The 24,001-nt window shown below is 42.6% G+C and overlaps 1 protein-coding gene across 1 annotated transcript; it reads left to right on the forward strand.

Annotated features, from left to right (window-relative positions):
* Positions 1–1,705: 1,705 nt before the first annotated feature.
* Positions 1,706–21,779, forward strand: LOC138354586 (alkylglycerol monooxygenase-like). Its single transcript, XM_069308960.1, has 7 exons — positions 1,706–1,906; positions 17,319–17,443; positions 17,585–17,733; positions 18,569–18,838; positions 18,981–19,132; positions 19,385–19,636; positions 20,858–21,779. Exons 1-7 carry the CDS (start codon positions 1,706–1,708, stop codon positions 21,146–21,148), a joined length of 1,440 nt encoding a protein of 479 aa, XP_069165061.1. The 3' UTR covers positions 21,149–21,779.
* The last annotated feature ends 2,222 nt before the right edge of the window (positions 21,780–24,001 follow it).

The raw sequence follows: 24,001 nt of genomic DNA on the forward strand, positions 1-24,001 counted from the left end.
ATGTAAATCTGAGAACCTTTTTTTGAGGGATGCAATGTTCCAGCTAAGGACGGATAACTTAGTTAATTGTGCATTTAAAGTCAGCATTATATATTGATATTATTAGTTCACTTAATATTTATTATCTATATACATATTATCTATTGCACTACGATATAAGTCCAGGAACATTTCTTAGTTTATTACCAATGTCACACATTTGCCTCCAATGGTCTAGTACAATTTGTCGGTCATTTCCAGCTATAGAGTCGTTTTGAACATACCTTAACACAGCGTTGGCTGTTAACCTGCGTGGAAGGACTCCACTACACAAGGTTTCAAGATCACTAGAAGTTTCCCCTGATGGGCAAGCGAACACATGTTTGGAAGGGGGAGTTTGGCAGTCATTGCTTACAAGTCCCCTCATACGCGTGAGCATCATCAAAATATCTCTGGTGGATTTTTTCTCATGTTGGAGTTGCTCTTGCAGCCGCTCCGTTTGCTGGTGTTCCTGCAACCGGTCACGAAGGGCAACCACTGCTTGAACAGTGGAGCAACCCAAGGGCGAGGTGGTAGGGAGGCTGAGGTTGCGATCTGTCTCATTTTGATCCAGTTCCTTATCCCCCACTTCCAGTTGACTGTAGGGTCCAGCTGTGGATGGTGGTCTCACAGTAGGTGACATTAACCCAGAACCAGGAAGTGGCCACTAAGCGAGGAAAATCATCCTCTAGGAAAACTGAAGGGGCTTCTGTATGAGGAGCGTCGCAACCGGCCACTACGTGGCCCTCAGCACCACACCGGAAACACGTTCGGGTTTGACCCTGATAGAAAGTCCTCAGAGACAGCCCACGATACGAGACCCTGGAAGGTATAGGGCTTGTGAGCCGCATGACAAGCGTGCGTGAACCCAGCCGGACCCCCTTCAGCCGGCCCACACTCAAAGTGTTGAACCGGTTCTTCACCACCGACCCAAACCGCGTAAACAAGGACATGAGGGCCGTCTCAGGGAAGGTCAACGGCACGCCGTGAATACTTACAAACGTCAAGGGCCCCCAGGGATCCGAGATCTCTACAGACACAGCCGAAGCCGGAAGAGGAAGCGTGCGGCCATTCCAGCGAACCACAAACTCCCGGTAAGCATGTGACGTGGCGAACGACACCGCAACACAGGTGGGCGACAACTTCTCAAGGCCCAGGAGCTCAGGGACGTCAACACGGAGGACGTCTTGGAGGGCAACTTCAACAATGGGCCAGTCCACATCAGCAGAAAAGTTCAGTTGCACTGTGTCTATCCTTCGAATACAGCTAGTACCAGCCCCGTCCATACTGGCAGGTGGGGCCCCGACCAGCGGGTGCTCCACACCCCCCACAACAACCGCCACTCAGCAACGGCAGACGACAACTGACAGCCAGAGCTCGACGTCTGCACCCTCTGGTGGCGCAGCCAGGAATCTGAAAGTGATGGTACTGTGTGTGTACATTGTGTGACGGAGTCGACTGCTAGCAGCCGTGGAGTGAGGACGTTTACCGACCCTCCGTGGCTGTTGGAGTTGTTTGCTGTTTTGGTCGCCGGGTGGTGTGGGCGTCCCTACCCTACTAGTTTTGTTGCCTGCCTGGCTGCGTTGACGTGGCAGTTCTGACATGGGGGGGCCATCTTCCTCCTGTTCAGCGTGTGAACTCCGTGGGCCTGGAGTTCACTTGTAAGGCTGGTTATCCGACCATCGAGATGGTGATGTGTGACATGCTTCGTGTCCCGGTGGACGCTGTTTACGGTGTGGAGCTAGTTACGACCCATCGGGTTGTTACTAAGTTCGTGGGGGAGGACGAGTACCGGGACTTCCTCCGTCGGTACGGGGGGCGTACGTTGCCATTGCCAGATGATGCCGGCTCTGTGGCGATTTCGGACCGCAGTGGTGCCCTGACTTATGTCAGTATCCATGGTGCGCCCCTGGAATTCCCTGATGACCTCCTCCGGCGTTACTTCGGGGGTTTTAGTACTGTTGTCAGCGTGTGGGTGAACACGCTCTCCTTGGGGCGGTATGCTGGGAGGCGTACAAACATTCGCACGTTGGGGATGTGCCTGCGGTCGGATATACCTTCTTCTGTCCGGCTTATGGGGTACTACGTCCGGGTGTATTATGCCCGGCAGCCTCTTACCTGTTTCCGGTGTGGCTTGTTGGGGCATCAGGCTGCCGGGTGCTCTGAGGCCCCTGCTGCTCCTGGCAACTTGTTCCGCGACGAGGATTTCCCGCCGCTCCCTCTGGAGGCAATCTCCGGTGATGTTGATGAGGTGGTGCGCGTCCCGTTTGCTGCTGCAGCTTCCCCGGCGGCGCCTGCCGTTCCTCCGGTTGTTGCCGTCCCTCCTCCGGTTTTTGAGGTACCGTCAGTTGGTCTGCCTGATCCTGTCGCTGTTCCATCTGCTCCCGTGGGCCTTCCTGGAGCCCCCTGTGTGACGTCGCTGTCTTTTCGTCGCTGGTGACGTAAGGGGGGATTTCGATGTGGATTTGATGTATAACTTATTTAGGAATGTTCTAAACAAAGCACAGGAACGTGGTGTACCGTGCAAATTGAATGGATCGAATGCTGGTGGCCCGGGGTGGGTGGCGGGTAATTTGAAGAACCTTATAGGTGGGGGGGGGGAGCTTGGTGCAGGGGGATTAAGAGTGGGGAGGTCGGTTTGGAGTGGGAGTTCGTGCAGCTGGTTGGAAATGTTAAGGGGGAGATTGGGAAAGCGGGGGAAGGCTGTGGGGTTCGCGTAGCAGAGCGGGCAAAGTCGGGTCCTGGTTTTTTTTCAGTTGTATCGAACTGGGACTGGGGAGGGGATGGGTCCATTGAAGTCTGAGACAGGTCAGGTAGCGGATGGTGACAGGGAGGTGAGTGGTGTTTTTGGCAAATATTTTGTATCTGTTTACTGGGGAGGAACTTGACAGTGTGCCTTCGGCCGAGCAGGTCTGTGTGGGTGGGGACGGCGACGGGTTGACTGGTTTGGTAGTTGCCGGGGAGGATGTAATTGAACTGTTAGTGGGACTGGAGCCAGGCAGGTCCCTGGGGCCGGATGGGGTGTTTGCCGGGGTGCTTGGGGAATGCGGGGGGGGAGCTTTCCGAGCCGCTGTCTGCCATGTTTGGTAGGTCAGTGGAGTTAGGCAGAGTGCCGGAGTCGTGGAGGGTGGCTGGTGTGGTACCGGTTTTTGAGGAAGGAGATAGATCGCTTGCGTCGGGCTGTCGGCCAATTGGCCTGGCGTCTGTTGTGGGAGGGTTGCTTGAATCAATAGTTGCAGGTGCGGTTCGTCTCCATCTTGAAAAACGTGAATTGGTAGGTGAGTCGCAGCGTGGTTTTGCGGGTGGCCGTTCATGTTTGGCAGGTTTGCTAACTTTTTGTTCCAGCGTGGTTGAGGCAGTTGATGGTGGTGGGGATTGTGGTGTTGTGTGCCTTGACTTTGGCAAGGCTTTTGATGCGGTGCCGCATGGGGGGCTGGTTGGGAAAATGGAAGCTCATGGTATTGGGGGTGCTATGTTGGAGACAGAGAGTTGGTGTGGGTGGGGTTGGGTCAGAGTGGGATGGTGTTGTTGGTGGAGTGCCTCAGGGCTCTGTCCTGGGACCTCTGTTGTTTGTGGTATGTATAAGTGATTTGGATTCGGGTTTGAGTGGCGACATCTGCAGGTTTGCGGATGATGCGGGGATTGGTGGAGAAGTGAACACGGGGGGGGGGGGCTCGCTGTCATTTCAGGTTGATCTGGGTAGGGTTTTAGAGTGGTCGAGGGATTGGCGGGTGCACTTTAATGCTGATGATTGTGGAGTTGCAGGATGCGAGCTGGATGGTGTTGAGGTTGCGAGGTCGGATTGCGAGGGGGATCTGGGAGTTGTGATTATTGGGAATTTGAAACAGGGGGATCAATGTGTGAATGTTCGTGGTGGGGCGAGTCGGACACTAGGATTTGTTAGTCGAGGCGTTGGTGACGGGGCGCCTGGTGTGGTTCTTCAGCTGTGTCTTGCTCTGGTTGGGCCCCATTTAGATTGTGCAGTTCAGTTTTTGGTTCCGTTTTGGTTCAGAATGGATGTGGGTTCACTTGAACGTGTCCAGCGTGGGATGACAAAGTTAGTTCCCCCAAATTGGAGGTCTTTCGTGTGAGGAGGGATTGATAGAGCTCGGGTTGCGTTCGCTGGGGGGGCGAGGGGTTGGGGGTTTCATGGTGGAGGTTTGCGGGTGGATGAGTGGACGTAACAAGGAGGATGTTGATAGGGTGTTGGAAGTGTCAACTCAGGACGGAGCACGAAACAGTGGGTGTGGATTGGATGGGGTTTGGATTTGGGAGAGACTTGGGTGGGTGTTGGTTCGGTGGCAGGGTTGTTCATTTGTGGAGCCGGTTGCCGCGTGGCGTGGTGGAGGTGGGGCCCCTCGATTGTTTCGGGCGCGGGTTGGACATGTGTATGAGTGGGATTGGGTGGTTGTGGATGGGAGCTGCCTCGTGTGGGCCGGTGGGCCTTCTGCAGTTACCTTTGTTCTTATATTCTTATGTTCTTATGAAACAATGGGTATTAATTGGATTGGTTTCGATTTGGGAGGGACTTGGGTGGGTACTGGTTCGATGGCAGGGTTGTTCATTTGTGGAGCCGGTTGCCGCGTGGCGTGGTGGAGGTAGGGTCCCTCGATTGTTTCAAGCGCGGGTTGGACACGTATATGAGTGGGATTGGGTGATTATAAATAGGAGCTGCCTCGTATGGGCCAATAGGCCTTCTGCAGTTACCTTTGTTCTAATGTTCTTAAGAATTTAAAACAAAAGGATCAATGCATTAATGTTCGTAATAAGGCAAATAGGACACTGGGATTTATTAATCGAAGCGTTAGTAACAAGACACCTGGTGTGGTTCTTCAGCTATATCTTGCTCTGGTTAGGCCCCATTTAGATTATGCAGTTCAGTTTTGGTCGCCGTATTATAGAATGGATATAAATTCACTTAAACGTGTCCAGGGTAGGATGACTAAGTTAATTCCCCAAATTAGAAATCTTTCATATGAATAAAGATTAACAAAGCTTAAATTGCTTTTTTAATTGCTTAAAATTTAATTAATTTTAAAATTTTAATTTAATTGCTTAAGCTTTTTTAATCTTTCTTCATATGAAGGATTTCTAATTTGGGGAAGTGAATTTTAATTTTAAATTTTCTAATTTAAAAATTTCTAACTTAGTCATCCTACGCTGGACACGTTCAAGTGAATTTATATCCATTCTATAATATGGCGACCAAAACTGAACTGCATAATCTAAATGGTGCCTAACTAGAGCAAGATATAGCTTGAGAACAAATCAAATCAAGTGTTTATTTAGGTAAGGTACATACATACAAGAGATTTTACAAAGAGTGATGGATTCATAGTTAGGGCTAGTACATATTATGCCTAAAGCCACTATTACGCAAAGCGTTTCGGGCATGAAAAAATTAAATGACTAAAGCTTAATACTAATTGAGCATAAAGAGTAAAATGAAAACATGGAATGAAAACATAGCTGAAAAAGCAGCACAAATACAATTCTGTCGACAAACAGCGCTCTTTAAAAAAAACAGACATTGGTTGACACTAGAGGGGTAAGGTAGGTTACAAGGAATTTATTAGGTATAGCTTCGTTTTTATCTTAAACTGGTTGAGAGAGGTACAGTCTTTAACATGGTTGGGAAGGTCATTCCACAATCTGGGTCCCTTGATTTGTAGAGCATTTCTAGTTTGATTAAGTCGTACTCTAGGAATATCAAAACTGTATTTATTTCTGGTGTGGTGCTCATGGGTTCTGTTACAACCTTCTATGAAGCTTTTGAGGTCAGGATTGGCATTACAGTTTAGCGTTTTATATATGTATAATACACATGAGAGAATGTGCAGTGACTTAAGGTAAGGGAAAGCAACGAAGAGAAAGGAAGCGCAGGCCCCTCAGAAAGTAAAGGAAGTACCTAAGCAAACATTAGTTGTGGGAGATTCCCAGATAAGGTATTTGGATAGAACGTTTTGTGCTAGAGATAGGGGGAACAGGTTAAGGGTTTGCTATCCCGGAGCTGGCATTGGTGATATTATAAACAACATGAATGATATTATGGCTGGTAATGGGAACAATCCCATTATTTGCATTAGCGTGGGAGGAAATGATGTTGGTCGAGTCAGGAGTGAGGAACTGATTCAGAGGTATAAAACAGCCATAGAGTTAGTTAGGAGCAAGGGAGGAATCCCGATCATATGTGGCATTCTTCCAAGAAAGGGAGTGGGAAATGAATGGATATCGAGGGCACTTGGTGTCAATTGCCGGCTGGAAAGATATTGCAAATCAAATGCAATATCTTTCATAGACAACTGGGAACACTTCTATGGAAGAAATGAAATGTATGCTCGTGATGGGGTGCATCTATCGAGAGCTGGGGTTGTTGCTGTTGCGAACTCGCTAGAAGAAGTGGTTAGAGGTGTTTGTTTGGGTTTAAACTGTTAGTAGATAGAGGTATGGGAATTGATTTGGAGGAAGGAGGTAATAAAAGTATGTGTTTGTGGGAGAAAGGAATTGGCAAAACGATCAGGGAAAGAGAAGGTCCGCAAAATAACAATTCACTTAGGGTATATTACACTAACAGTAGAAGTCTAAGAAATAAAATTAACGAATTAAATGCTCTTGTCTGCACAGAAAAAATAGATATTATTGCACTTACCGAAACGTGGATGAATGTAGAAAATAGAGAACTATTAGCTGAATATCAAATATATGGATTTAAACTATTTCACACAGATAGATATATTAGACGAGGAGGTGGAGTAGCCATATATGTTAGGGACAATTTGAAATGTAGTCTCAAAGAGGGAATCAAAACAGAGCCACACACAGAAACTATTTGGATTGAATTAAACGAAAAAGCTAATAATATTATAATAGGAGTAATATATAGGCCACCAAATTTAGACAGAATGGAAGCAAAGCATCTATGGGATGAAATATCTAGAGCATCTAGATCTAACAGTATTTATGTCATGGGTGACTTTAATTTTAGCGGAATAAACTGGTTGAACAAAACAGGGAATAGTGAAGCAGAAGATTTTCTAGAATTAATTGACGATTGCTTTCTTACGCAACACATTAAGGAACCAACACGGGAAAATAATATTTTAGATTTAGTGTTAACTAACAGGGAAACGCAAATTAATGACATCGAAATAGGGAGTGAGCTAGGGAGCAGTGATCACAAAGAAATCAGATTTAGCATAGAATGGAATAGACCAGTAGGAGAAAATTCTGTTAAAGTGCCAGATTTTCGAAAAGCTGATTTTAATAGCCTAAGAAATTTTTTGGGTCTAATTGATTGGAAAGGCTTGGGTATGGGGTGTGGGCCGGTCTTGGAGCGAGACATGAACCCAGCGATAGGTGACTTAAATGGGGATTTCGATGTGGATTCAATATATAACTTATTTAAGAATATTCTAAACAAAGCACAGGAACGTAGTATACCATACAAATTGAAAAGATCGTATACTAATGACCCAAAGTGGATAACAAAGAATTTGAAGAACCTTATAGGTAAAAAGAGAGCTTGGTACAAAAGGATTAAAAATGGGGAGGTCACTTTAGAACAGGAATTCGTACAACTGGTTAGAAACGTTAAAAAAGAGATAAGGAAAGCAAAAAGAAACTATGAAGTTCGCATAGCAGGGCAAGCAAAGACAAATCCTAAAGGGTTTTTTCAGTTATATCGTACTAAGACTAGGGAAAGGATAGGTCCATTAAAAACTGAGACAGGTCAAATAACAGATAGTGATGAAGAGATGAGTAGTATTTTTAATAAATATTTTGTATCTGTATTTACTAAAGAGGAACTTAACAATATGCCTTCAGCCGAACAAGTCTATGTGGGTGGGGACGAGGACAGGTTGACGAGTTTAGCAGTTACCAGGGAGGATGTTCTTAAACAAATAGTAAAACTCAAACCAAACAAATCCCCAGGGCCGGATGAAGTGTTTGCTAGGGTGCTTAAAGAATGCAAAGAGGAGCTTTGTGACCCACTGTCAACCATATTTAATAAATCAATAGAGTCAGGCAGAGTGCCAGAGTTTTGGAAAGTTGCTAATGTGATACCAGTTTTTAAGAAAGGAGATAGATCACTTGCGTCTAACTATCGACCAATTAGCCTAACGTCTATTGTGGGAAAGTTACTCGAATCTATAATAGCAAATAAAATTCGTCTTCATCTTGAAAAACATAAATTAATAATTGAGTCGCAACATGGTTTTATAAATGGCCGTTCATGTTTAACAAATTTGTTATCTTTTTATTCTAGCATTGTTGAGGCAGTTGATAGTGGTAAGGATTGCGATGTTGTATACCTTGACTTTAGCAAAGCTTTTGATACAGTGCCACATGAAAGACTGATTAAAAAAATAGAGTCTCATGGTATTGGGGGTGCTATATTAAGCTGGATTAGGGCATGGCTATACCAAAGGAAACAGAGAGTTAGTATAAATGGAATCAAGTCAGAGTGGGAAAATGTTGTAAGTGGAGTGCCTCAAGGCTCTGTCCTGGGACCTCTGTTGTTTATAATATATATAAATGATTTAGATTCAGGTTTGAGTAGCAACATTTGCAAATTTGCCGATGATACGAAAATCGGTAGGGAAATTAATTCGGAGGAGGACTCACTATCACTTCAAGTTGATCTAGATAGGGTTTTGAAATGGTCAAAGGATTGGCAGATGCAGTTTAATGCTGATAAATGTAAAGTTCTGAGGTTAGGTAATGATGATAGAGTTACAAGATACGAGCTAGATGGTGTTGTGATTGCGAAGTCGGATTGCGAAAGGGATCTGGGAGTTATGATTAGTAAGAATTTAAAACAAAAGGATCAATGCATAAATGTTCGTAATAAGGCAAATCGGACACTTGGATTTATTAATCGCAGCGTTAGTAACAAGACACCTGGTGTGGTTCTCAAGCTATATCTTGCTCTAGTTAGGCCCCATTTAGATTATGCAGTTCAGTTTTGGTCGCCATATTATAGAATGGATATAAATTCACTTGAACGTGTCCAGCGTAGGATGACTAAGTTAATTCCCCAAATTAGAAATCTTTCATATGAAGAAAGATTAACAAAGCTTAAGTTGCATTCACTGGAAAGGCGAAGAGTTAGGGGTGACATGATAGAGGTTTACAAGTGGATGAATGGACATAACCGGGGGGATATTAATAGGGTATTAAAAGTATCAACACAGGACAGAACACGAAACAATGGATATAAATTGGATAAGTTTAGATTTAGGAAAGACTTGGGTAAATACTGGTTCAGTAACAGGGTTGTTGATTTGTGGAACCAATTGCCGCGTAACATTGTGGAGGTGGGGTCCCTCGATTGTTTCAAGCACGGGTTGGACAAGTATATGAGTGGGATTGGGTGGTTATAGAATAGGAGCTGCCTCGTATGGGCCAATAGGCCTTCTGCAGTTACCTTTGTTCTTATGTTCTTATGTTCTTAATATCTAACATATTCAGAGATTTGAGTAGGGGTACCGAGTGATGTCTGGGGCCAGAGTTGGATATTGTCCTAATAGCAGCTTTGTGCTGAGTAATTAGAGGACGTAAATGATTTTGGGTACATAAGAACATAAGAACAAAGGCAACTGCAGAAGGCCTATTGGCCCATACGAGGCAGCTCCTATTTAATAATGGAAGGATTAGTTAATGATTTGGTGAGTTTGGTTGGAGCTCTGAGAGCAGAGATGGATTCCCTGCGAGAGGAGGTACGACGGCTGAGACTTCGAGAGGAAACGAAGGAGGAGACCAGTGTTGACGAGACCTCACCGTGGAGAGTAGTGAAAGACAGGGGTCTTAAAAAGACCCCTGTCTTTTGACCCCTGTCCATAGAATGGATATAAATTCACTTGAACGTGTCCAACGTAGGATGACTAAGCTAATTCCCCAAATTAGAAATCTTTCATATGAAGAAAGATTAACAAAGTTTAAGTTGCATTCACTGGAAAGGCGAAGAGTTAGGGGTGACATGAGATGTTTACAAGTGGATGAATGGACATAACAGGGGGATATTAATAGGGTATTAAAAATATCAACACAAGACAGAACACGAAACAATGGGTATAAATTGGATAAGTTTAGATTTAGGAAAGATTTGGGTAAATACTGGTTCAGTAACAGGGTTGTTGATTTGTGGAACCAATTGCCGCGTAACGTGGCGGAGGTGGTGTCCCTCGATTGTTTCAAGCGCGGGTTGGACAAGTATATGAGTGGGATTGGGTGGTAATAGAATAGGAGCTGCCTCGTATGGGCCAATAGGCCTTCTGCAGTTACCTTTGTTCTTATGTTCTTATAACTCCCAGATCCCTTTCGCAATCCGACTTCGCAATCTCAACACCATCTAGCTCGTATCTTGTAACTCTATCATCATTACCTAACCTCAGAACTTTACATTTATCAGCATTAAACTGCATCTGCCAATCCTTTGACCATTTCAAAACCCTATCTTGATCAACTTGAAGTGATAGTGAGTCCTCCTCCGAATTAATTTCCCTACCGATTTTCGTATCATCGGCAAATTTGCAAATGTTGCTACTCAAACCTGAATCTAAATCAATTATATATATTATAAACAACAGAGGTCCCAGGACAGAGCCTTGAGGCACTCCACTTACAACATTTTCCCACTCTGACTTGACTCCATTTATACTAACTCTCTGTTTCTTTTGGTATAGCCATGCCCTAATCCAGCTTAATATAGCACCTTGGGGTAGTAGAACCCCAAGCACAAATACCATAGTTGAGATATGGATAGATGAGGGAGTAATAGAGAGTCACCAGGGCAGGGCGGGGTACATAATATCTGATCTTAGTTTGCAAACAGTTTTTGAAACTTTTTTTGATATATTTAGAATGTGTCCCTGGAAATTCAGCTTGTGGTCAATGAGAATGCCAAGGAATTTGCCATCTAATTTGTTACAAATTTGGGTATTGTTTATTTTGAGATTTATTTGATTAGAGGATTTATTGCCAAACAGAATATAGAAAGTTTTGTCAATGTTAAGGGTGAGTTTGTTGGCAGTTAGCCAAAGATGGACTTTATTTAGCTCAGTGTTTACTGTGGCATTTAGAGCAAGAGGGTCAGGACTGGAGTAAATGAAGGTTGTGTCGTCAGCAAATAGAATTGGTTTGAGGTGTTGGGAGGCATTTGGAAGGTCATTAATGTAGATGAGAAAGAGGAGAGGGCCAAGTATGCTGCCCTGAGGAACATCAATGTTGATGGGTAGGGTGGGAGAAATTGAATTATTCACAGAAACATACTGGAGCCTGTCAGTAAGGTAGGATTTGAGGTATTGCAGGGAGTGTCCTCTGACTCCATAATGATGTAATTTAAGAAGAAGGTTTTGGTGGTTGACAGTGTCAAAAGCCTTACGCAGGTCCACAAATAACCCAACAGGGAACTCATTTTTATCAAGAGCTGTGTGAATCGAGTTAAGCATACTAATAAGTGCATCGTTAGTGCTTTTTTGGGGGGGTTTGAAGCCATATTACCTATAAGGTTCTTTAAATTATCTGTTATCCACTTTGGGTCATTAGTATTCGATCTATTCAATTTGTATGGTATACTACGTTCCTGTGCTTTGTTTAGAATATTCTTAAATAAGTTATATATTAAATCCACATCGAAATCCCCTTTTACGTCAACTATCGCTGGGTTCATGTCTCGCTCTAAGACCGGCCCACACCCCATACCCAAGACTTTCCAATCAATTTGACCCAAAAAATTTCTTTGGCTATTAAAATCAGCTTTTCGAAAATCTAGCACTTTAACAGAATTTTCTCCTACAGGTCTATTCCATTCTATGCTAAATCTGATTACTTTGTGATCACTGTTCCCTAGCTCACTCCCTATTTCGATGTCATTAATTTGTGTTTCCCTGTTAGTTAACACTAAATCTAAAATATTATTTTCCCGCGTTGGTTCCTTAATGTGTTACGTAAGAAATCAATCGTCAATTAATTCTAGAAAATCTTCTGCTTCACTATTCCCTGTTTTATTCACCCAGTTTATTCCACTAAAATTAAAGTCACCCATGACATAAACACTGTTAGATCTAGATGCTCTAGATATTTCATCCCATAGATGCTTTGCTTCCATTCTGTCTAAATTTGGTGGCCTATATATAACTCCTATTATAATATTATTTGCTTTTTCGTTTAATTCTATCCAAATAGTTTCTGTGTGTGGCTCAGTTTTGATTCCCTCTTTGAGACTACATTTCAAATTGTCCCAAACATATATGGCTACTCCCCCTTCTCGTCTAATATATCTATCTGTGTGAAATAGTTTAAATCCATTTATCTGATATTTAGCTAATAGTTCTCTATTTTCTACATTCATCCACGTTTCGGTAAGTGCAATAATATCTATTTTTTTCTGTGCAGACAAGAGCATTTAATTCATTAATTTTATTTCTTAGACTTCTACTGTTAGTGTAATATATTCTAAGTGAATTGTTATTTTGAGGCCCTTTTCTTTCCCTGATCATTTTACCAATTCTTTTCTCCCACGAACACATACTTTTATTATCTCCTTCCTCCAAATCAATTCCCATACCACTATCTACTAACTGTTTAAACCCAAACAAACGCCTCTAACCACTGGTTCCAACGAGTTCGCAACAGCAACAACCCCAGCCCTCGATAGATGCACCCCATCCCGAGCATACATTTCATTTCTTCCATAGAAGTGTTCCCAGTTGTCTATGAAAGATATTGCATTTGATTTGCAATACCTTTCCAGCCGGCAATTGACACCAAGTGCCTTCGACATCCATTCATTTCCCACTCCCTTTCTTGGAAGAATGCCACATATGCTCGGGATTCCTCCCTTGCTCCTAACTAATTCAATGGCTGTCCTGAATCTCAGTATTACTTCCTCACTCCTAACTCGCCCAACATCATTACCCCGTGCTCTAATACAAATAATGGGTTTGTTCCCATTTCCCGTCATAATATCATTCATGTTTCCAACAATATCACCAATTCCAGCTCCCGGATAGCAAACCCTTAATCTGTTCCCCCTATCTCTGGCACAAAACGTTCTGTCTAAATACCTCACCTGGGAATCTCCCACAACCAAGATTCGCTTCGGTACCTCCTTAACTTTCTGAGCAGCCTGAGGGGCCTGCGCTCCGCCGCTCCTCGCTGATTTCCTCCCTGCAGGCTCACCACAGCACTCGTCCTCCAACACGGCAAATGAATTTGCTGTCCTTAGGGCGTCTGTAGGCGGCCTTGTCAAGGTCTTCTTAAGACCCCTGTCCTTCACGACTCTCCACGATGAGGTCTCGTCAACACTGGTCTCCTCCTTCGTTTCCTCCCGAAGTCTCAGCCGTCGTACCTCCTCCCGCAGGGAATCCATCTCTGCTCTCAGAGCTCCAACCAGACTCACCAAATCCTTCACTAATCTTTCCATTATTGCAATAATAATGTTACTCCAGAGCTCCAGCTAACACAACCTCTCACGGTGACAGCACTTGACTGACTTGAAAATCGGTAGGGAAATTAATTTGGAGGAGGACTCACTATCACTTCAAGTTGATCTAGATAGGGTTTTGAAATGGTCAAAGGATTGGCAAATGCAGTTTAATGCTGATAAATATAAAGTTCTGAGGATAGGTAATGATGATAGAGTTACAAGATACGAGCTAGATGGTGTTGAGATTGCGAAGTCGGATTGCGAAAGGGATCTGGGAGTTATGATTAGTAAGAATTTAAAACCAAAGGATCAATGCATGAATGTTCGTAATAAAGCGAATATGACACTGGGATTTATTAATCGAAGCGTTAGTAACAAGACTCCCGGTGTGGTTCTTAAGCTATATCTTGCTCTGGTTAGGCCCCATTTAGATTATGCAGTTCAGTTTTGGTCGCCGTATTATAGAATGGATATAAATTCACTTGAACGTGTCCAACGTAGGATGACTAAGTTAATTCCCCAAATTAGAAATCTTTCATATGAAGAAAGATTAACAAAGCTTAAGTTGCATTCACTGGAAAGTTGAAGAGTTAGGGGTGACATGATAGAGGTTTACAAGTGGATGAATGGACATAACAAAGGGGATATTAATAGGGTATTAAAAGTATCAACACAAGACAGAACACGAAACAATGGGTATAAATTGGATAAGTTTAGATTTAGGAAAGACTTGGGTAAATACTGGTTCAGTAACAGGGTTGTTGATTTGTGGAACCAATTGCCGCGTAACGTGGTGAAGGTGGGGTCCCTCGATTGTCTCAAGCGCGGGTTGGACAAGTATATGAATGGGATTGGGTGGTTATAAATAGGAGCTGCCTCGTATGGGCCAATAGGCCTTCTGCAGTTACCTTTGTTCTTATGTTCTTATGCTTTTATGAAAGTGTCCAACATACGATGACAAAGTTAATTCTCCAATTTAGAAATCTTTTATATGAAGAAAGATTAACAAAGCTTAAATTGTATTCGCTTGGAAGGCGAAGAGTTAGGGGTGACATTATAGAGATTTACCAGTGGATGAATGGACATAACAAAGGGAATATTAATAGGGTATTAAAAGAATTAACACAAGACAGAACACAAAACAATGGGTGTAAATTGGATAAATTTAGATTTAGGAAAGACTTGAGTAAATACTGGTTCGGTAACAGGGTTGTTGATTTGTGGAACCAATTACCACGTAACGTGGTGGAGTTTTGGTCCCTCGATTGGGACCAAAACGATTGTGTCAAACTTGGGTTGGACATGTATATGAGTGGGATTGGCTGGTTATAAATAGTACCTGCCTCGTAAGGGCCAAAAGGCCTTCTGCAGTTGCCTTGTTCTTATGGTATTAAAAGTATGAACACAAGACAGAACACGAAACAATGGGTATAAATTGGATAAGTTTAGATTTAGGAATTATCAAAATATAAAAAAAATATCAAAAGTCGCCACAGAGCCAAAGTAGCGGAAGGAAGATCCACTGCGATATGATATGAACAAGCCACTGGTTACTCCTCTTTCAAGCTTGGCAAAAAAATATCCAGAGACATTGCAGTAGCCATACACAGACTCAGACTTGGGTACAAGTGCTGCTGGGAGGTAATGAACCCAATAGTTAACACCTGTGAAACTTAGGCAGAGACGCCACTATTGCACTACTTACTGGAATGTGAAGGTACTGAACCCCTGCGCATCAAACTCAACATTAATCCAACGACAGCAGCTGCATTAGATGCACATTCCACCGCGACTACAATGATTAGAAAAGCTGTTGAGGTTTGGGACTCATTAGTGAGCATTCTGCATCTACATCCGCCACCAAGATAATGTTAATAAAACAAGATTAAAACCAGTGCACTAAAACAGAAGCGATAAATAAGCAGGGAGAATGGAGAAGTCCTCTCCTCCATTTTAAACTTAGACCTAAATATCACAGGAAAAAGGTTATCATGTATAACCAAACTCAATTACGGGCTCACCATAGCCCGTGCTACATGGACACTCCGTCCTGAATAGCAAAATCTTTAACAACAACAACAACAACGATTTAGGAAAGACTTGGGTAAATACTGATTTAGTAACAGGGTTGTTGATTTGTGGAATCAATTATCGCGTAACATGGAGGAGGTGGGGTCCCTCGGTTGTTTTAAACGTGAGTTGGACTTGTATGTCAGTGGGATTGGATTGTTATAAATAGGAGCTGCCTCGTATGGGCCAATAGGCCTTCTGCAGTTACCTTTGTTCTTAAGTTCTTATACATACATACATACATACATACATTTTGGATTGATTATTATTAACATTTTTTTTTTACAAAATGAATTACAATTTTGCCTAAACTGAGGACTTCAATTAATTCTTATTAAAGTGAGGATAATGCTGGTATTCACTGTCACGCAGGACAGAGGGTCATACGCAAGACAATAAATCTAAACTGTATTCTGAAGCACATATCATGGTTACAATCAATGTTTTAATTAATGTATGAATATGTGAAAACAGCTTTCTATTATGCACTGCCACACAAGGACAGGGATGGGTTCATACGTGATGCAGCTTAGAAGTAATATATATAAAATTGTTCTTCATTCTATAAAATGGATAAGCAAGTTTTGTATAAAATGTTAGCATGTCGTCCAAAACACCTGAGTCAATGAAACATTTACACAGTTGGTGGTACAATAGGCCATGAGGTCTAAAGTCTTTTACGGTTTCGCTTTCAGCAACATAGTGTTCTAGTGAATGCATTAAAGGTTTATCACAGAGTTTATAATTTGAGTATTCTGGTAGTGGCTCAGCCTCACTAACCTGCCAGATGTGTCTATAGCCAAGGCGAATTTGCGCAATGACTACATCCCATTGCCTGATGAAATTCTTTCAATTCATCGAATGAACCAATAGGCCTAAAATTTCAATCATTCTTTCATTGTTAAATTAGTACTCTAATGAGTTTGTGTAGATATATATAGGAGCTGCCACGTATGGGCTAATAGGCCCTCTGCACTTTCCTTGATTCTTGTGTTAAGCTTAATAGGCTTCCTAGTCCAGACAATGAAATCGGTGTCAAACCACCACCCACCTGACCTAGTGTGTTTAAAGTAAGGAGAAACTGGCGTCTCTCTCACAAAGGCTCACCATAGCCCGTGCTACATGGACACTTCGTTCTGAGTAGCTAAATCTAAAGCAGCACACAACGTCGTTGTCTCAGTTAATGACCAACTGCTGAGTGTAGAAGCACCAGTGTCCTCCACAGTGGCCCATGGCGGCACACAACTTCACCAGTAAGCACCACAATTAATTATTCGACCTTTTATTTGTTTATTTTAAATGCACACTTTTTACACACTGTTATATGTTAATATTATCTCAATTTTCATCTTGAACATATCCAACTTTTTCCTTTGTATAGGCTTAACACATTTTATCTTTTGAAAAATATATTTAAAAAAATGTGTATTAACAGAATTAGTATTATTTATGTATATATTATATATTTAATAACGTTTCACAATTTCCGAGTTAACGTTTCGCTTTTGTGTGCAACAGCGATGGGGTGGTTCCTGATTGAGCGAATGGCTAGGATGCTGTACTTGGTCCACCCGAGCAGGTCAACCTTCAGGCATATTGAAGAAGTCCCCGAATACGTTCAAGAGGTACCTTTATTGTTAACATTTGCATCATATTGACTAAATCAACTACATAATCGTGTCCTCTATTATATTAAATAATTAGGAAATATTTCTTCATGTAAGTTCGCATCTAAATGTCAGCTAAGATGTGAGTTTAGTATATTAACATAAGACAGCTATAATAAATCTGTGTATTTCAGGCAGTTCCACTGGTCGTAACGATTGTCTTTGCGGAGGTGATAGCGCGCTACCTGATAGGCCGCCCTGCCAGAGTCAACCAAGTTTTCTCGTCTTTTGGAATTGGCATCCTTCACGAGTCTGCAGGGTAAGGGAGGGAACGCACTGTGTTGCGTTCGGAGGGAGGCTTAAAGGTTCTAAATAGTAATAATATGTATGTTTAACATGTACTGTTAAGTACATGAGTACTTAACTTCGAAGAAAATTAATTTCACGTCTGTGCTTTCAGATTAGTGACTGCATCGTTTGGTGTGGCAAGCTACCAGATGCTCTACCAGTACCGCCTGTGGGAACTACCCTGGGACTCGCCTTATACCTGGTTTGGCGCCTTCATATTCGTTGACTTCTGCTACTATTGGATCCACAGAGCTAACCATGGTATGTAAAATGTTAACTGTTTTTCTGAGGTTGGAAGAAAACGTGCTCAGATTGGAGACTTGTTTATTTTATAATGGTAAATAATAAATTAATATATAATAAATTAATTTCTTATATAAATTAGTAAATAATAAATCAATAAATAAAATTATTATTATATAATAAATAATAATAATAAATAGTATAATGATAAGCAATTATTTTTAATTAATCAAATAGCTAATTAGGATGAATGATAAATAATTATTGACTAGTGCATAACAATAAAGTATTAAGGAATAATTATAATGAATAATCCTTAATGATAAAGTAGAGAACAATTACAATTAATAACTACATCCATAGGTAGTAAATGAAAGTTGCATTAATTAGACTAATTACAATTCATGGGAATATTTCTTAGCTATCTGCAGGCTTATCACTTTGGGGGTTCCGGCGGAGCACCCCTAAAGATACAGCAAATGCTTAGCATGCTAGAGCAAGTGCCCCTTGAGCACGTCTGTGGGCCGTCCCTTTCAAAATTAAAACAGGGGATGCAGATGATCCCGGGAGGAGGGTGGGCAGCGTAAGAGTAGGTAAGTATGTAAGAGCAGCTGCTGGCTTGGGAAAGGGGCCCACGCCTTCTCCGTCCCGGTTTATATAACCTCGGGTCAATGCGCGCGCAGCTTGGGGCGGTTAAAGTCAGCTTCCAGACATACGTTTTCTTCCACTCAGAAAACCCACCGTTTTTGGGAAACAGTGTTCTTATCTTGGTCAATTATCTATGTAAAGATAGTGTGCTCTTTCTATGCTATATCTATGTAAAGATAGTATGAATTTGTTTCTCCACTTTCAGAACTGAATGTCCTTTGGGCAATACATCAGGTCCACCACTCTTCTGAAGACTTCGACTTTGCCACGGCGACACGCATATCAATGTTCCAGCGACCCGCCAATATGTGTTGCTACCAACCTCTGGCTCTACTAGGATTTCCGCTACCCTCTGTCGTTGTCCACATTGCTTTAAATTATGTGTTCCAGATTTGGGTGCATACAGAGTACATTGGCAGCCTCGGACCAATAGGCTGGATTTTCATGACACCTTCCCATCACCGCGTCCATCATGGTAGGTCTGGTGCAATGCGTCTACTTTTTTATGCCTCCAAACCTTTTGTTCGTTTGTAACTAATGAGATATTAGTAGAATCATTTTATCTGAAAGATTTATGTTTAGCATAATACTTTAACAGACTAATTGTTTATATCCAGGAGCTAACAAGTGGTGCCTGGATAAAAACTACGCCAGTGTGTTAATCATCTGGGACCGCATCTTTGGCACCTTTGAGGGAGAGAGAGACCAGGAGGAGATAGTCTACGGCTTGACACAGCAGCCCCAGACCCATAACGTTCTCTGGCATCAAGTATGTTATCAACTATTTTACTCATTTTGCCGAACACATGCATAATTATGTACAATAGAGGAATATCTTTTCACTAGTGGACTTAAATAAGTACTCTAAATATTTTTTCTGTACACTTTTGTTTTAGGTGATCAGAAATTCATAACAATTTATCCATCTGATATAAATATAGCTCTTATGTATACCGTGCTTGGAGTTGTGGTAAGCGGCCTTTGTAAATCTGTTTTACATATTAGAAATTTATCTGCACAGTTCTTCTACTTCGCTGAAGTTTACCGGAAGGCAAGAAGCATGAGCAGTTGGGGAGACTCACTGAGGTCTGTGTTCTACGGCCCCGGCTGGGCCCCGGGGACACCTCGTCTAGGGGACCCTCTCACCTTCACCGACGTCCAGGCTCCCAGGCCCAAGTACGACCCCCAACTGCCACTGTGGCAATTTATGTATGTCTCCACTCACATGGCGCTGTCGTTCATCGCTCAACAGCTGATGTGCTTCAACTTCCAGGTAAGGCCTTTACAGTTTCTTGTCTCCATTTGAGACTCTGAACTCCATTCAGAGTTTTTGTCTTCATTACGCACCTTGTTTGCTAATTATTGACATTTAAACGAACAAAGTCCGTGATAGAGGCATGGGGAATTGTGTGAAACCCCAATTTGGGATCCTAGTGTAGCAGTAGCACTCCCGGTTGCAATTCTTTTGACCATGTTCAGTTGACTAAGGCGAATTTGGAAACATCCCATGCGCTGGGTCTAATCCTCATCACGTCCTTGAAGATTTGTTCGTTTGATGTATTACGTTATTGTGATTTCTGTGTGTATTTACTTCAACTATGGTTCCACTATGCTCATAAAGTTCAAGTAAATTTATTACTTCCCACTGCCCACTGATAATTTAATACTTCCCACTGCCACGTCGGTTCCATCTGTTATGTATGTATGACCGAGGAACACCCTACATCTGTCTGGTGACGTTTTCCTTTTGAGACCTCAAATGACCCGGTCCCGTCATTGATCATTACAATTCGTTTCTCATCCCACTCTCGGTTTCACTTTTTACCTGTATGATAATTTCTTTTTATTGGTCCTCGCTCACCTGAAAAGGCCTGCACGCATAGCAGTCTCCCATTGGTTCTCCCAGCAGCCTCTCCTAAGGTTTCCCAAGAAAACTGTTAATTTAACGTGTCCTCTCCTAACCAAAGGAACCAAATCAGAAAACGGGACAGTGCTTCCCCACGAGCTTTCTTCCATTTTCTTGGTTTTTATTATGCATACGATGTTCTTTGTAAGAGAAGAGTTCCCAGAGGTTCTCCTGTTGCTGAGGCAAACCGCCTTCTCCATATTCTGACAGGCAATGTGATATTATTTGATCTTACTCAGTTTGCTTAGCATGTGGTCACACATTCTCAAGAGCACTCCACGACACATCCGCCTGGCACCTAAGTCTGATACGACTACCGTCCAATCTTCACTTAGGGAGGCGAGCAAATTAATTCAGAATTTACAGCAAATTATATTAATCCCACAAGTTCAACCCATTTTTAGCTTTCTGATATTTTTAAATAATCAACGAAATTATGGGTCGAAGAAATGCTGGATGCATAATGTAAGTACATTATGAGGCCCTACAAGAATATTTGCAGAATTAGTTTAGATTTATCGTAAATCAAAGTTATTTATGTAATTAGTGTCGGGTAATGTAGTAATATATATTATTTGTGTCCCCCAGATATTATCCTTGGAGGCGGTTGTGACGTGCCAGATCTTCATATTCGTGACAGTGGGTGTGATGTCAGCCATGTATGATTGGTGGTTTTGGGCGCCAGTGGTAGAGGCTGTGCGCTGTGCTGCTGTGATAGCCTACTCCTCCACCACATCCATTACTGCCATCCCAGATGTGGACACTGCCCTCTTGCTCTACTTTACTGCTTCCTTTACCCTCTGGATCTCAAAAGCACTAGCCATAGTCCTAGGCACTAACCTAACCAATAAGACCATGCAGAACATACCGAAATTATAAAATCTCGAATTAGGAGCCTTTCCATGCAGATCGAAATGATTTCCATACAAATCGAAATGCTAAATTGTTCTTGTATTCTCTTTAATGAATCTACAATATCAAACTGGTACCATTTAAATTTTGCCTTCATTATCTCACATTTGCTGATAACAGTATAGTTTTGTACCTGAATGGAATACAGGCAATTTAATTCTTTCACACAATTCCACATTCGGGAGTAATAATTCAGAACAGAAGTTGTAATTGTGAATTCAAATTATATAATACAAACTGAGGTAAACTGAAACATTTACTGTCTGAATTAGTACTTAATTGTCTAGGAAATTTCATAAACACCCTAAGTTTGAATGGTCATCTGCCGGTTAACTAGAAGCCTACCTGATGGCCTCATGTATGACAGTTTGATTTTAATTCTCCAGCTGATGACTTTAATATCTGTTAGGATTAAGTTATTTTGTTGGATTAATTATTACTTAGGTTAGGTGAATAATATTTCGAGCGGATGCTCTTTCGTAAATGGTACTTAGTAAATGGTTCATTGTAAATTACTACTTAGATTAGGTGAATACAGTGTAAATGTCACCGATAACCCGGTGTGGTATAATTCGGTAAATAAAAGCCATGTGGATCACCAGTTTGTTTCTCTTCCCACCCAATTATAACAATATCAAACTTACAACTACAACTTACGTTCATTATTTCTCAGGAAGCAAATTGTCTTGAGCCCAGTCTTACTTGAATTTCGATTTTGTCCTGCAGCCTAACAGTTATTAAAGTTATGTATAAATAAATGACACACAATGTCAACATTCAGCCAGAACACACTCAACCTCAACAAGCTCGCATAACCCCAACATACACTCAACCTCACCACGCTCAATCATCCAGTAATAACCAGCGCTCACAGTAATTTAACTAATGGGAAACCTCTATAGTCGTCGTAAATTAATAATAATCATTTATCAAATAATAAATTAGCAAACATATACAACTATTTATGTTACACCTTTCGGGTAGGCCGTTCTGTTTGTTTACAACCCCAATGGTTCAAAAAACCCAATACTTTTAATATATAAGTGACAAAGTATGCTCTAATGTATGGTCCTCAATGAAAATTATAGTTTTTTTTTAATTTGTCCATAATGAATAAGATTCCTTACTGTTGATCTGTTGAAAAACATCTAAACAAATTGGTACTGACTTTTCGTTCAAATAAAGTTTCCAGTTACTATTCAACTTGAAATCCATAGACTGGGAGGTATATAAATCTAGAACAGAATTTTTGGATTTGTAGATTCGTAAATCTCATTCAACATGTTAAACATGCTACAAGGATGAGGGAAGGGGATGTTCCCTCCATGCTGGATTTGATATTTACCAGGAAAGAGGAAGAGAAATTTGACATTCAGTACCTTTCTCCCATTGGTAAAAAACACCATGTCTGTTTGGGAATAAAGTACTGTATGCAATGCATTATAATCTGGAAGGAAATAAGGAGGTTGAAGTAGTTGAAAAACTTGATTTCAAGAGAGGAATCTGATTGAAAAGACTTGTTGTTAGGACATGAAGTAAATGAGATGTATGTCAAGTTTTGTGAACTATATAATAAAGGCACAACAAAATTTATACCAAAACAGAGTTGCAGAACTAGGAAATAGGATTGGTTCAATAGAAATTGCGAGAGGGCCAGAGACACAAAAGACGCAAAAATGGAACAAATACTGTATTGGAAGAGGCCAAACCCCCAAACATACCAGCAATACAAAGATGTGAGAAACTACTACACTGCAGTGAGGAAAGTGGTAGAAAGAAATTTTGAAAAAAGGATAGCGGACAAATGTAAAAGAGAACCAGGCCTATTCTAAAAATTCATAAACAACAAATTGCAGGTAAAGGATAATATTCAGAGGTTGAAAATGGGAAACAGATTCATGGAAAATGAAAATGGTCACTGCTTGATCGCAAGCGGGGATATTTCTGATGGGGGAGAAAGAAACATTTACGCAGCGCGTCCCGCGGCGTTGCGCGGGCAGTCTAGGGCCGTATAAATACGTGCGCACAGAGGGGCTCTGCCATCACTCCGCCTGCCCCCGCCGCTGCCCTCGCAACCACTCCCCGGCCGCCCGACTTCGCACGAGATGGACAACACGCCAGCTGCCTCGGTACCTGACCTCTCTCTCACGGACATCCTGGGGCCCTCGACACCCCAGACTGTTCCGGCAGGGCCCTCCTGCCCTACACTTTTAAACCCAAGGTGAGGTTTTCTGTTCAATTCTAGTCAGGTCCTCCCCAGTGCGGCGTGTGCCAAGCGCCATCCCCTCGCGGTACGTGTGTGCCGCCTTAGTTAGTCCTTTGGGCTCTCTGCTGTTAGTTCCCGGAGAGCTGGGGCGCCCTCCTTGGGCCTGTGCCGGGCGCCCCCGTGCCGTGCTGGTCGCGTGGCTGGCTTAGGGTCGGCGTGCCCCGGGCCGCGTCTCATGTGGGTCCCCGTCCTGCCGTGCCCGTCCGTGTCCAAGGGGCCCCGCAGCGCGGCGTTATCTTGAGGTTATCTTGAGATGATTTCGGGGCTTTAGTGTCCCCGCGGCCCGGTCCTCGACCAGGCCTCCACCCCCAGGAAGCAGCCCGTGACAGCTGACTAACACCCAGGTACCTATTTTACTGCTAGGTAACAGGGGCATAGGGTGAAAGAAACTCTGCCCATTGTTTCTCGCCGGCGCCCGGGATCGAACCCGGGACCACAGGATCACAAGTCCAGTGTGCTGTCCGCTCGGCCGACCGGCTCTCCAAACGGCTCGGCGTGCCCAGGCGCGCGCCCTGCCCGGGGCCCCCGTCGGCGGCCAGGCGTGCCCTTGCCGG

Source organism: Procambarus clarkii, chromosome 63, assembly GCF_040958095.1.
Source record: "Procambarus clarkii isolate CNS0578487 chromosome 63, FALCON_Pclarkii_2.0, whole genome shotgun sequence".
NCBI classification, from domain to species: Eukaryota; Metazoa; Arthropoda; class Malacostraca; order Decapoda; family Cambaridae; genus Procambarus; species Procambarus clarkii.

What these genes read in the sequence shown, in the direction of transcription:
- LOC138354586 (XM_069308960.1), top strand. Translation starts at nt 1,706, where the DNA reads ATGGTGATGTGTGACATGCTTCGTGTCCCGGTGGACGCTGTTTACGGT. An exon ending in ATCCTTCACGAGTCTGCAGG is followed by an intron (nt 17,444 to 17,584) that starts GTAAGGGAGGGA and finishes CTGTGCTTTCAG; the next exon opens with ATTAGTGACTGCATCGTTTG. An exon ending in ATAACGTTCTCTGGCATCAA is followed by an intron (nt 19,133 to 19,384) that starts GTATGTTATCAA and finishes TTATCTGCACAG; the next exon opens with TTCTTCTACTTCGCTGAAGT.